General features: G+C 27.3%; 1 protein-coding gene and 1 non-coding gene across 2 annotated transcripts in view; one reads left to right on the plus strand and one right to left on the minus strand.

Moving 5' to 3' along the window:
• Positions 1 to 11,986, minus strand: part of LOC107446556 (ribosome biogenesis protein WDR12 homolog) — a 42,291-nt gene extending 30,305 nt beyond the window's left edge. Inside the window, exons 1-5 of the mRNA XM_071183977.1 lie at positions 11,821 to 11,986; positions 10,199 to 10,284; positions 5,913 to 6,016; positions 4,810 to 4,916; positions 1,470 to 1,585 (exon numbers count right to left, since the gene is read on the minus strand). Of these exons, the coding sequence (XP_071040078.1) occupies positions 1,470 to 1,585; positions 4,810 to 4,916; positions 5,913 to 6,016; positions 10,199 to 10,284; positions 11,821 to 11,864 (457 nt within the window). The 5' untranslated portion in view covers positions 11,865 to 11,986. The remainder of the gene's footprint in view (positions 1 to 1,469; positions 1,586 to 4,809; positions 4,917 to 5,912; positions 6,017 to 10,198; positions 10,285 to 11,820) is intronic.
• A 202-nt stretch (positions 11,987 to 12,188) lies between these two features.
• On the plus strand, positions 12,189 to 12,261 carry TRNAA-AGC (transfer RNA alanine (anticodon AGC)). Its single transcript has one exon. It is a non-coding gene; the product is annotated as a tRNA-Ala (tRNA).
• Positions 12,262 to 14,780: the final 2,519 nt, after the last annotated feature.

The raw sequence follows: 14,780 nt of genomic DNA on the forward strand, positions 1-14,780 counted from the left end.
TTATCTCGAGTAAACTCGGGTATGTATATATATATATATATATATATATATATATATATATACTAGCATACAAAACACTTTGGTTAAACTCAATTTCATACAGTGTTAATTCGAAATGTAATAAAATAATGTATAATCCATACCTGCCAACTTTTACGCATTTGGCGTAAAATTTTATTTTTATATTTAAAGTGGTAGTAAAAATGTACTATTTTTACTTTTATAAACCTAATTTTTAAATGATTTTGATCACCACTATTCTTAAAAAAATTAAGAATATATATTAGCATGCATTAATATCATGGTTGTCAGCTTAAGCCTTTTCAAATACAACGTATTTTTTTGCTAAAAATTGAAATTTTAATTCCATATAATACCACTGGGAAAAATCATAATGAAAGTGATTAAATGTTGGCAGGTATGATAATCCTATTTCTAAACTTGATTAGTATGCTTATCAACAAGAAATACAATTTTCATATCAGTCAGGTATTTAACATAATTTTTTATTAGTGTTTAGCCGATTTTTTACATCAAAGTAATAATATTCAGTTAAAATACAATTTCACCTAATAAGTACAGAATTTGCATATTCAATTACTGAATTCTAATAATAATTTTTATACAAATGAATTTAACATTGATATTTGCTTTTGTAGAATTTTTTCTTACACAACTTGAAATATTAATAAGAAAAAAATAGGAATACTCTACTGAGCTGTGTGCAAAGTTTAGAATTTTAATCGAAGAAGGTTAAATTTCCGAACAAATAGCAGGAAGAAAACTTACTTATATGTCGGCTTGTTTAAGAATGATGGGGACAAACTATACAAGGCCACAGAAAGGTAAAAATGCATTCCACAGATTTTGCACACTTGTGTGTGTGTGTACTTATATATACACACACACATACACAGTCGGTTGCTATCTCGAGTGCATTTTTGTGTCTGATTTTGCAACTTAAACAATAGTTAGCACTTATTAATAAGCATATTTGAAGTCACCCCCAGAAACTATTAATATTGACACTCATTACGTCAAAATCTGATCATTATAATGAAAAGTTATTCAGGTTTTTTTTTGTTCACTGTATATACATAAAAAACAATAAGCAAAGAAGATAAAAGATTTTAAACAAAATTAAAAAGGGGAAACATTTGATCTAAAAAGTGTTGTAAATATGAAGTGATATCTATGAAGCAAACATACGTAAAAATAAAAATTGATGCACATTAACATCTTAACTTGTGCATTCGAGCGTGCTAAACAGGCCAAACTGTGCACACTCAAGATAATTCGCGGCATTGTATTTTAAGCTGATATAATTTTTCACACTCGAATATAAGCAAGAATTGAAAATGTGTTTTTTTACATTAAAATGTTTTATTTTTTTGGCCGTTTTTTTTTTCAAAAAATTTGTGCGTTAAAGGGTTAAAGAAGTTTCTTAAAAAAAAAAAAAAAACACTTACCATGTTTTAACCAGGCAACAGCTTTAACAGGAGCTGAATGACCAGGTATAGTTAATTTATGCTCACCATCAATGCTCCAAATATGAACAGTGTTATCATAACAGCCTGAAAGAATCCTGCAAAAAATAGTACAAACTTTTAAAAATAATAACAAGATGAGTAGCCAAATTATTTAACAAAAAATAAGCACCTTTAAAACAATAAGAAAAAAGAAAGGATAATTAGGATACACTCACAAATAAAAAAAATTTCTTTCTATTGTTAAAAGTTCCTCATGACTTTACATGATTATGATAAAATAATTTGTTTCTGACAAAAAAAACTTTTTTCCCTGATTATATTAGCCACCATAAATAAAATTTATGCACAATTTTAAATATATTAAAAAATAAATGGCTCATTTTATTTTTTAAATTAATAATTACTTTACTTAGTTACGTAAAAAAATATAATTCAAAACTTCAGTTAATTCAACTATTGTTTAAAAAGTTTATAGAGTTTATTTTTTAGATTTAAATAATAGTATTTTTATAAAAGCATATTCAAAAAAACATTAACAAGATTAATATTATTGATCATACCAAACTCATAAAGATATATAAAGAACTAAGCAAACTATGAAAAGTTTAATAATTCATATTACAAATGTGAATTAATGAATGGCTCCAATAATTTTTCATAAATGTTACTTGATTTAATATATTTTTTTAATGAAACAATTAAAAAAAAATTGCAAAATATTCAACAAATCTGAGATAATTGAATAATATCAAAAAATCTGTATAACTTGAAATTTTTACTACATTTAAAATAGTAAAATAGATCAGCATATTAAGTTCGAGGATTATGGCACTGTTCTATAAATATCAAAGCACAAAAAGTCATTAGTTTGCCAGTGATGAAGACGATGGCGCTTCACCAATTATGAAATTAACAAGAGAAACAACATTCCCTTTTGTAATTAGGGAAAAAATCGCAATTGCTTAGTTGTTCCTTTGTGAACAGCAAAAATTTGAGAGATTTTTCGGTTCGATGTCAAAGGGCAGAAAATGAAGTCTGAAATTGAGAATGCCTTTCAAAATGCAGCAGAGTTGCACATAAGAGAGCAAGAATCCTTACCATTGAATCCAGCTCAGTATATGCACATGCAGACCCGTAAGTATTTCACTAAACATGTTAAATGATCGACGCTTTCAGACGCTACGAGCTGAAGGTACGCCAAAATGGATTGTAGTTGAATAAATTGTGAAAACATTAAATAGAACAATTTGATACCCAAGCTTTTTGGATAATTCATTGCAAAAATCGACATGGCAAAGAATATATATCTGATTTTGGAAAAGGGAAATTGGGTACCTTTTAAAAACACCTATTGAAAAAAGCACCTTTAAATGCTCTAATAAACAAAATTCAAAAATAAGCATTTCTGAAAAACGCTACACACCCTGAATAAAAATGTCACATACTTTCAAAAAATTAGAAAAAAAAAAAAAAAAAAAAAAAAAAAAAAAAAAAAAAAANGAAAGGTAGCAAACTTAGAAGAAAAAAAAAGAAAGAAAAAAAACTAAAATTGAAAGTCAAAAACACTTGAAAATTGAATGGTAAAATTGTTCATCACATTGCATGTTTTTCCAAAATTATAAAATATTCCCAAATTAATATACATTGGTGGGGAAAATTAAGATTAATTAAGTTAAAATTTTCCCAAATAACTTGGAGGGAAATAAATAAAATTAGGTATGGACACAGTTTACTGCATGACAATAATATGCACTAAACAAGAATTATAAGGCAATTGAGCAAATCAACAACTAAAGCATTTCAGAAAATGCCTTTTATTAAGAGTAATAGTCAAGAATCCAAAGAAGTCCAAGTTAAAATGGCAGTGAAAATGTGGCTAGTATGGTGTGTGGTCGCTTTTGTAAAATGCAGAGCATGCACATATTTCTATGTTTATTTTCCTGAGGCAGAATTTTTTCGGGCTTACTGCCACAGACCTCTCTAATACTAATTTCTTCCTGCAAAATACTTAATAACAAATATATGTGTTGCTAATTTAAAGTAACAGAAGCTTTAATTTCAACAAAAAATAAAAAAAATTGGATCAAATAAAAAAATTTCTTAAATGAATATGTAATATTTTTCAAACTCTAACATTATGGGCATTATTCTTGCATTTTGTAATTCATCATCACAATAAAAAAAAAACTTTAAATTTGTAGCAGTTAAAAACCGGAAAAAAATTCAACGGCGAAGTGATGTGAATTACTCTTCAAAGAGGGGTTACTAAATGTGTGTTTTCATTTCGAGATTCAGTTGTAATAAAAAAACAAACATTTTTCTTAACATAAATGGAAAGCCATGATGATTAAATTGCACTAGCAATAGTGAAAGATTTCTTTAGCAAAATTAAGATAATCGACATCAAGAACAGAATTTGCTGCTCACATAAAATAATCAAGTCTAAACAGTACAAAGAGAGAAATAGTATTCTCTTTCCTCATTCATTAAACTAGCTGTGCCACAGCAGCAGGCGCTGCAGATTTATTGAAGTTTTCTTTTTAAAAAGCAAACAAAGGGAAGAAAATTGCAGTGACTCCATATTGTGGTGTGCAATTCTTCATCGCAGAAAAAAAAATCATAGCACATCAGCTGATTTATGTAGGCAAAATTAAAACCAAACTTTAGGCCCAAAGGACCTGCAATTTCCCAAGTCTAGCACAGTTACAGATTTTCTAAATTTATATTGAATAAAAATTGAAAAAATGAATTGGGAGAACACCACAAAGAACAAAAAATGGTTGTTTTTCTTCTGTAAGTTAATAATAGTCTATAGAGACAATTTTTTTTAGTATCATTGCATAAAATTCAACTTAAACAACATTATGCGTAATTTTAAGGGCCTTATATTTCTACCTAGAAAAATCTGGATTGAAAAGTAAAGTTACATTAATATCTGTCTGACTACATTGAGGAAGCAGCCAAATTTGAATTTATAAAGATGCTCTTCAAATTCTGCTACTGGGACATTAAAACACTCACAAAAGAAATTTATAAAAACATAACCAAATAAGTGTGTTAAATATTACTAAATGGCCACACAGTAACATAGTTGCAAGTTTACAGCTAGTTGGACGGTGGCCGAAAAAAGCAATTGACACATTAAATCTTTTAAGTCACCTCGCTTGTGGCAGGAAAGTTCGAAGCTCAGGCGTCTGACCAAGGTGTTAAAAGATAGAGCCCTAAAAGTGGGACTAGGTGCTTGCAAGTTAACAGCAGAACCAACAAAAGTGAGGTAAATAAAATTCTAATAATAATAATAATAAAAAGTTAAAATCACCAGTCTTTTGTAGCATTTACTCCACTAACCCAATCATCATGAGCCAAGCTGTCGTCCGGTGTAGGAGTTGGATATTTAACAAAGTATTCTACCTCAAGGACAGCTTCCTAAAAGAATATATTTATGAATGTTAATTCAGCAACTCCAAAAAAAGAATAGAAACAATTTAAAAAATTTATTTAATCATACTTATTAGTTTCAATTATAAAAATGATTAAAACAATTATTAAGCTTATTATTATATGAAAGATTTTCTGGCAGTCACACATTTACCCACGGACTCTACAGTATGCCCACTAGGGGTCACGACTGCTTGGTTAGCACCAATACAGTCAAAATGGCATTTAGTGATACTCTGAAATAAAAAGAAGTTGCTTGGGGCAATCACTTGAGTGTAGGGCTACTGTAGCAGTGGTGTTATACAAGGATGTCACAAAAGAGCAGGAATTTTTTAAAGAAGTTGTGAGGGATTTGCATTTTCAGAAAGGGAAAAAGATTGATTTGAAACCTCTTTATGAATTTTAATACCATTTTACTCCTTTCATTAATTAATTCAAGAAATTAGTCTTAAATTTATAAGATGACGTTTTAAAACCAATTGAATAATTAGTCACTAAAAGAACTCGCTGGACATTGATCATAATCAGTGCTGTGGGTTGTGTAGTTATCGACAATGCCAACCTTCATCCAGCCAAAGGTACCTCAAGATATAATAGAGTTTACAAGTCTTATATACTAGTGAATTTATGTTTAATAATCGAAGTGGTAGTTATGCCACATTGCCATAAGTTTTCTCATACTTGCTTTACAATAAAAACTTTTCCGATCGTGTGCCTGGGTTTGATAGGTCAATCATTTGATGAAATAATAACTTTGACATTGACTCAATGAATTATTGCAGCAAAGAATTTATCAAATTTATTTTTCGTGAAATTTCTTTATTTAAAAAAAAATTATTATAATTTATTCTAAATGAAATACTAATTTAAAACATCAGCAAAATGGCAAAACTTAAGTACTTTTGTATAAAAAAAGTCAGTCAACAAAATAAAATATTAAAAAATGTGAAATAAAAGAGAAGAAAATTGTTGTGTTTTACTTACGCTTGTAGCATTTTTGGATACCAAATGGTCAGCCAATGAAGAACGAACCAATTCTCCAAGAAGTAAAAAGTCAAATTCTTCATCTGTTTTATCTTCTCTTCCATCTACATAAATATTAATTTGTCACAGCAATAAAATATGCAATTGAAATACAGTCGGACTCCTTTTAACGCACTTCTATTTTGCAAATTTCCCTATTTTGTGTTGTTTTTTTTCCTTCGAGGAACCAAGAACACTTTGGAAATCTCTTCGTAAATTAACTTCCAAATAGCGAAATGAATTTTCTATCTAAGGAACTTTTCTTAGCGATTCACATTCCCTATTTTACAAAATATTTCGGAACATTTCAAGCTGGTTAACGCATTTTATGGGGGAAATGACCTTGAATCAATTTTTTCATTTAAGCCATAGAATAGGGATATTTTGTATTCAGGTAATTTACACCTTGCTAGAAAAAGTTAGTTTTTTTAAAAAATTTATATAATGCACGTAAGTATAAAAATTTGATAAAATTTAATTTATTTTTAAACCAATAAATCTTCAGTCGTTTTTTAATTATAAAAAAAATTAAACTGAAGCCCATAAATGTTAAATTTGTTTTTACTCTTGAGAGAATTAAAAGAAAGTTTGCGTTATTTATTTATTTTTTAAAAATTGGCTATTAGTAAAAATAAAAAAAAATTTTCAGTTAAATTAAAAGCTAAGCAATGTTTTGATGCTTTTCAATAATTTAACAATAGCACTATAAAATTCAGCATTTTTTAAAATGTTTCTTTAAACTCTTTCAATATGTGTTGTTAAGTAATCAGTATTATTTTTAAACCAATAAATCTTAAGTCTATTTTATTTTCAAAAAAGAAAATAATAAATAAATAAAACAAGACCTACGTTAATTTTAATATTTATAAGGTATGGAATTTGATCATTAGTCAATACAATATTATTATTTTAAATAAATAAATAAAAGGTCAATTTAACATATGTTTTACTCAAACAAATATTTCCTTGTTTAGCTTTTTATTTATTTTTAATACGCAAAATATTTCGTTTCAGTTTTATTATTATTTTTAAAGTAATAAAAGACATTTTTAATTAAAAAAAATTTAATTAAGCTTGTGTCTGTTTTTATTTAAATTAATCCCTCTTTATTGTTTTAATTGAAAAAATTAAGCAATGCTATTAATGTATTATGCATTTTTTGTTGTTTTTGAATTAGCATTTTGTTTTGTTATAGATTTATTCCTTTCATTTATTTTTGATTGATAATTTTCAAAGAGTTATATTGTAATAGATCGCTATACAGCAATGTCTAACAAACTATATAAAATTTCTTACATAACGCAGTTCTAGTTGAAATACATTCAAATTATGACAATTTCGTATGAAATTCATATAGTCTTTGCCCATGTCTTTTCTTATCCTGATATTCATTATATGATGCCATTACAAAACTTACTATTAGGCCACAAGGAAACATACTCAATCCCGTATAATACTGCAAAGTAGGTGCAAGAGCTTATCGAGGGAGAGATAACAAAGCCCGTATATTAAAATTTGATTTAATCTATAGCTTATTGTTTTAAATATGCAACTCTGTATTTTACAACTAATTTAAGTAGCAACTATGGAAATTAACACAATCAGTTCAAACAGATATAAAAATAGAAGAAAAATATGATTCTTTTTTTTTGTACAGTTTTTCATTAATTAATGACCAACAACATTGATCTGGGTGGAGCACAACAAAAATTTATGATGTCATTGTATGAGCAAGGCAGAGAGCCTATCTTTACACACGTATGTCTAGAAGTAATTTCAAGAAGGTACAAAGTTTCAATGTACATTTTCAAATTGCAGAAAATTTGAGCCTCAATGCGGAAAGGAAGAAAATGGAGTGTAATTGCAAAAGCTTATGCAATTGGCTGAAGCATTGGTACTTATATAAATCCTTTTTAAAATTACCATAACTAAAAAAACTAATTACCACAAAAATGCAAAAGTCATTTACATACCTGCCAACATTGGAGAAATGAAATAACGAAAATTTTACTAACCACATATTTGAGGTTATGCGTAAAGTTTTGATACATCATGCATAAACATGTAAGTCAAAAAGAGAAAAGGAAATAATATCAGCACTTACAGTTAGCGAAGTAAAATGTATATAAATCTTAATCTAAAGAAGATTTTTTTAAACCATTATTCATAATTACTTAAATTATTTTATAACCGTTGTTAAACAGCCGACCCGCTTATGGGTTCGCGGCTACTAATGTTACACTCTGTAGCCTTGTAATTTTGAACCCAATCCAGAAGATAAGGGAACTCCTAGATCAAATATTGGGAGAAATTTGCCTTCTGTGGAGGAATTTTTGATGCTACCGCATTTTTGTTATAGAGAGAGGAAAACCACAAAAACGTTCCACGCATTGCCTGACCGCGAGGGGTACTTAAACTATTAACACTAAACATACTGCCGTACTGGCAATAGCACTACTTTTTGAGTAATTTTACCAGAGGATATTTCACCGCCAATTTTTTATAAATTCTTCAACAAATACGGAGAAATTTGAGAATATACAGGTAAACAGGAGATAGTCGTAAAATACAGGAGACTTGGCAGGTATGCATTTATTACAGATTCAAATACTGCTATATGCATGAAAAGGTACTGCATGCATGAAAACGTATAATCGGAAAAATATATCTTATTCACACAATTATGGCAGTAAATTCACTTAAAATAGAACAATGTATAATTGATTGCATATGAAGTATTGATGGCATAAAAACATTATTGATATTTCATGCATTATATTTCATTAACACAAAATTAGTAACAAGAAATTGACTCTTTCACCTGTGGCAGAATCACAGCGACATTGCTGCAGAATGTTTTTGAAAAGTAAAAAAATTTCAGTTTTCTTTTCTACAGAAGTTTATACGTAAAATTTGAACCATCCATTTAGATAATTATTTTCTGGCGCATCCAATTTACGCTGATAGTATTGTAAGTCGATACAATGTTTTGATTAGATTTTCGGCAGTTATTGATATTGATTTTTATTCCAATACATTTCGTGCATTTGAGTATTTACTGTTTGAGGCAATAATTCTATCATTTTTTTGGCAGTTATTGATTTCTTCATAGTGTTTAAATCCGATATTTTTTATACGATGATACTATTTATCACAACAACCTAATCTAGAAACGAAACATGCATATGAGGAGTCCGATTTGTGCGATTTCGTCGTTGATCTTTTTTGACAACTACTACTACGGGTTTCACGATTTTTAATTATTACTTTTACTGTGATGACTATTTTCAAAATGTGAAGAAGGAAATAAGCTGTATTCCCCCCCCCCTAACAAAATGGAGATGATCACCCATAATATTGGAATAAAAAACTATTACATGTTCAAATAAAAATATATACAGTTTTTTTTCTTTGTTGTTTGCAAACACAGTGGATTGCAGAAAGATATTAGTATAAGAGAGTTTTGTCGCAGATAGCTCAAAAACATTCTGCCACAAGGAATTGCACATGAAATGTTAATAGAGTAAAACCATTATTCATATTTCAGGCACAATGTAAACACAAAATAAGTAATAACAAATTGACTCCAGCAGATCAGGGGTCTGTCCAGACATTTTGTGGAAGGTCTGTTTTTATAAAATTGTGAAAAAAATATTCGTAATTGGCGAATATAAAATAAATGTTAAGTTACATTCTTTCAACCAGGGTCCTAATTTTATGAATTTGTGAAAATTGGGTCCGGCCCTTATTGCAAAAAACTTTTTCAAGGAGTTTTTAAATTGTAAATAGATACAAGATTATGCTCAACACTGTAAAACTATAATTAAAAAAATAAAATTTTCAAAAATAAACAGCAATTGCTGCTTCTAAATTAGAGAAGCAACATACAAATATTTGGTATTTAGCCTATACTGCTGAACGCAGAATATTCATTTCGGACGAATATTCAGCGTCTGCCGAAGACAAAACTTAATTCGTTTACATCTATCTTTATCTTTTTTCCCTTGGGAATGGTACATTCGATTAACAAAACAATAACGAAGATAAACAAATTTGTGAAGGGTCCGATTATAAGAAAAAACACTTTGTCAAGGTCCGTTCTTAAGTTAAAATAGTTTGTGAAGGGTCTGTTTTAATGAAATTATATTTTGTGAAGGGTCTGTTAACGGACCCAAATTTCTTCTACACAGACCCCTGCAGATGTTTTCAGTGAGCAATTCAAACATGAACAAAACAAGATATTGTACCTTTTAATAATGAGTTAATCAACTGATTCAGTTCTTTCACTGAAACTGAATCAAGAACTGAGAATGGATTATCTGGAACTGCATACCTGCAATCATGAAAACATAATTAGAAATATAGATTATGCGTTGAAAAAAAAAGTTAATGCCATCTACAATATAATTAACTTAAAATTTATAATATTGTATTAATTAAAACATCAAAAACAGCTGGTTCGCTAGCTCTGGAAAAGAAAAAAAGTGCAATTGAAAAAAAATTCGCTCTATAAATTCAGGTTCTTTTTAAAAAATTATTTTTCTTTGATTAATTAATAATCATCATATCTATAAAATTGTCACTGTAGTGACATTTTATAACAGATAGAAAATCCTAGCTGCCAACAGGGATAGGAAAAAATCCAGTAGATTTTATGAAACAATATAATTTTCATGATAATTGTTGCAAAATATACCTACTAAATAGGGATCTTTTTATGGCCATCAAAATAGAAAAACTGCAATATTTTCCACAGTTATGATTTCACATTAAATGGTCTTTAAATGTTACGCAATATTTTAACTCATAATTTTGAATAGGCATTTTATTCATCAAAGATAGTTAACTGAATTTTAAAAATGAGGCTCGCTTTATCGTGTATTAGTGACACTTTTTAAAATATTCCAGAAAGTAATTATCTGTATAAACTTCGATTTCAATAGGGATCTTTTAGGGAAACTTACTCAATTTTAGGGAATTTTCTACAATGTACAAAAACCAGGAGAATTTTTATTAAATCAGTAGATAGGAGAAACTGGCAAAATCCAGTAGAGTTGGCAGCTATGGAGAATTTATAAAGAATGATCTATTCTAGTATTATTTTAAATAGCCCGTTTTTAATAGTTTTTAGAGTTCCAAAATATAACATATTTTTAAAATCTTGAAATTTTTATCCATAATTTGAGTTCATAACTTAAAATTTATATTCATAACTTGAAATTCATATTCATAACTTGAGTATACAAATAGTAGTAATCAGGGTTGGCAAAAATAAAGATTTTCTTCAAAAATATAAATAAAATCGGATTTAATATATTTATATATATTTACTGACTAAATTATCAGATAAAATGCTTTAACAATACTTTCGATTATTTCAAAACAACTTAAACAGTTAATATTTCAAACTAAAAAGTTATTATTAGTCTTTATGAAGTTCATAAAGCTAATGAAAAATTATAATTCATCAGTTTAATATTACTCTTATCCACTTTTACTCTCTAATTTTATTTATTTAATAGTCTATTTTTAAATATAATAATTTAAACTTTATTATTTCCTTGGATAACATTTTCATTATTATTTAAATCAGATTCTTTTTAAGAATCACATCCTAAAAAATATATTTATAAATTTATTTTCAATTGAATGATTCATTTAAAAAAAATCAAGAACTCCAACTGCTTTTTTGTAATTTTTACCAGATTTATTTGAGTATTCACAGATTATAAATAAACATTTAGAACACTTTAATGCACTGATGATACAGCAACTTGAGATTTAATGTCCACGTTATAAACGCTAATAGAGGAAATCAAGTTAAAATTACATATAACAATAGCTATCGCCAAAACAGAAAAAGACTTACTCCCGCTGTTTTGTAACAAATTTTAACTGCAGATGAGATTCCATAACAAATATTAATTGTAGACAATTCGTGAAAAAAAGAACGATTAACTTAATCACATACAAAAGAACCGGTGTTTGTTTATACTAGTTGTTTTTATGTTCAGCATGGAACAGGAATGCATATACAACGGTTGCAGTTTAAATAAATAAATTTTAATTATCAATATTTTTTCTATTTCCATGACAAATCCTGAGAATTCTAAAAATTATTCCATTCTAAAAATAAATTAATGAATGTTATAAAAACATTATGATTAAAAAATAACAAACACTTTGTTAAAGTTGTTTCTTTATGAAGCTTAAATTAAAATTTTCAAAGCAATCATCGGGGGCGTAGCTCAGATGGTAGAGCGCTCGCTTAGCATGCGAGAGGTACCGGGATCGATACCCGGCGCCTCCATATTTTTTAAATGTATAACTCAATTATGCACTACGGTTGTAAAGTTTAGACAAAATCCATATTTAAAATAAAAATATTCTATTTATGTGTCGTTTTAGATTTTGATATCGGCTTCTCTAAACTTTTTATGATAAAAGATATATTATATTAAATGTCGTTTTATCATTAAATTATCCATTTTTTTTGTAACTTAATGTTATTTTAATTCGATTATTTTGTTAGTACTGAAATTAATAAAATAGGTGGAGGAAATAACTAAAACGAAAAAAAAAATTGTCTGTTCTATGATTTGCAGCTGCAAATCATAGAACTAGTATAGAAACTAGTATTAAAGTATTTTTAACATACTTTTATTTTCAATTAAATATGCAATAAAGGAATTTTTTTATATATTTAAAAAAAATTCCTTCTTTTTAGCTGTTTAAAATGAGTATAAATAAAAAATTAATAAAAATAAAAAAAGAATTGTAACTGTGTTTTAAAATTTTAAATAAATTTTCAGAGAGTGAGAGAGTTCAAAACAAATATATTATTTCACTATAATGGTAAAAATTATTCAAAAAATTATTTGAATACCAAACGCTTTCCTTTAAATGAAAGAATATTGTTTTCAAAGTAAAATTTACTGAATATCTGCCATGAAAGCATTTTTCTTCTTGAAAATTTTAATCTTTTAATTTTCGATTGGAACTTATTTAGAATATTTACTGCAGAAATATTTCACACTTGCGTAATGTCAAATTGTACAGCTAGAATTTTTTAATAAATTTTGCTGTGTTATTATTTGTATATTTTTTCGTATAAGTCAAAGCTTTCTTTTTCTTTATACATTTTTAAAAATTAAAATCTATTTGAAATATGATATGATTTTACATATTTTGAAAGCGTTCTGTAATAGAATTAAAAATTAATTAATAGTATAATTTATAGAATTAAGAAATTAAGGTGCAGTTTTAGTGGCGTCATCTATGGAGTATCATAAATACTATATATTATCCTATATAATTATTTTTAATAAAATATATTTCAGAGTATTTATTTAGTACTTATTAATACCTCTTGTAATCCTATTAAATTAAAATATTGAGGCTATAATTTTTTATGTGTTCGAAGCATTTTTCTGAAGAAGATTAAAAAAGTTTAAATATAATAAATTTAAAAATGAAATATTTAGACACGCTTTTTGTAGCGCCATCTATTAGTTTAATGAAAAGTTACGAAGAAACATTTAAGAACGACATCTTTAAAATTTGAGGACTAATAATCAGACAGCTAAAAATATTTTTTTAATTGAAGAAATTTACGTCATGTCATTTACTATGATTAATTTTGTTTTTTTAATATTTTATGAATCAATTACTACAGACAAGCAATCAACAAAATGAAAAGAAGTTTGCGAGGAAGAAACTTTTGAACTTTAACTACACGGAAGTCGTTAATGTGCATATTATCGCCTCGATAAAATGTAGAAAACGCCACTGAGCAAAGAAAAGGAATGAGATGTCTTAGCGATCACAAAATTCGGAACTCAACTAGATTTTTTTCGCCAAGTTTCTCGTGTGCCCAAAAGAGTATATACTCCCCATAGAGAGGAATCTTATTAAAACGTTTGTAACTAACTCGAAAAGATTGAGACAAGCCAATTTTTATACGCTTGAAGTGATTGCTATAGCTGGAAAGAGAAACTGGGGTGACAACCGTTCTTATTTTCCATCAATCGGATTTTCTTAACATTTCGTTGTTAGTTTTCGTTATTTATTCTTCGGTTTTCATGATAGTTTTTAGAATTTTAAAATTTATTTTTTCACATTTTTGTACATCATCTTCATGAAAAATTGATTCAATACATTTATATTCTATTGAGATTAAAGTCCGTAAATACTTCCTTTATTCTGGAGGTCATAGATCTTGATTCTCTCAATAGTAGAATAATAAAATGCAGTAAATAGGTAAAGCCCTTTTTTAAAAATACGTATTATACACAACTCACAGTGTCGCATATCACATAATGTTTTTTATAGTTACACGTTTGATTTAAAGTGATCAAAGCCCAGTTATTTTGTATTTTTTTAAATAATATGTTACTTTCATTAAATATAAAGAGCTTAATATGTAAGCATATATTAAACTCATACATATTTAAGCTTACCAGTGATAAATGTCTTATTATTATTTTCAGGAAATACAGTTATAAAACAAATTGTTTGTTATGAAAAAAAATTTTTTTTTTAAAGGAATCAACGGAATTTCCATGGATCAACAAACTTTTCTTCAATCCAAAAAATGATTGTATAAACTATTTTAAAACTTAATAAAAAAATAAGAACATTTTGCTTTTATTTGTATTAGAAATGTCACAGAATGCCATGTGATCTATAGGCACAAAATCCATGTATATATATATATATTTTTTTATTTTATTTCACTTCGGTATTTATTAAACTTATCTTTGAATCCTTCAGAGTTTATTACATTATTTCTCCTTCAATTTATTGTTGTTTTCCGCCACAAGATTTTTT

The sequence above is a fragment of the Parasteatoda tepidariorum genome, chromosome 8, assembly GCF_043381705.1.
Source record: "Parasteatoda tepidariorum isolate YZ-2023 chromosome 8, CAS_Ptep_4.0, whole genome shotgun sequence".
Lineage (NCBI taxonomy): Eukaryota > Metazoa > Arthropoda > Arachnida > Araneae > Theridiidae > Parasteatoda > Parasteatoda tepidariorum.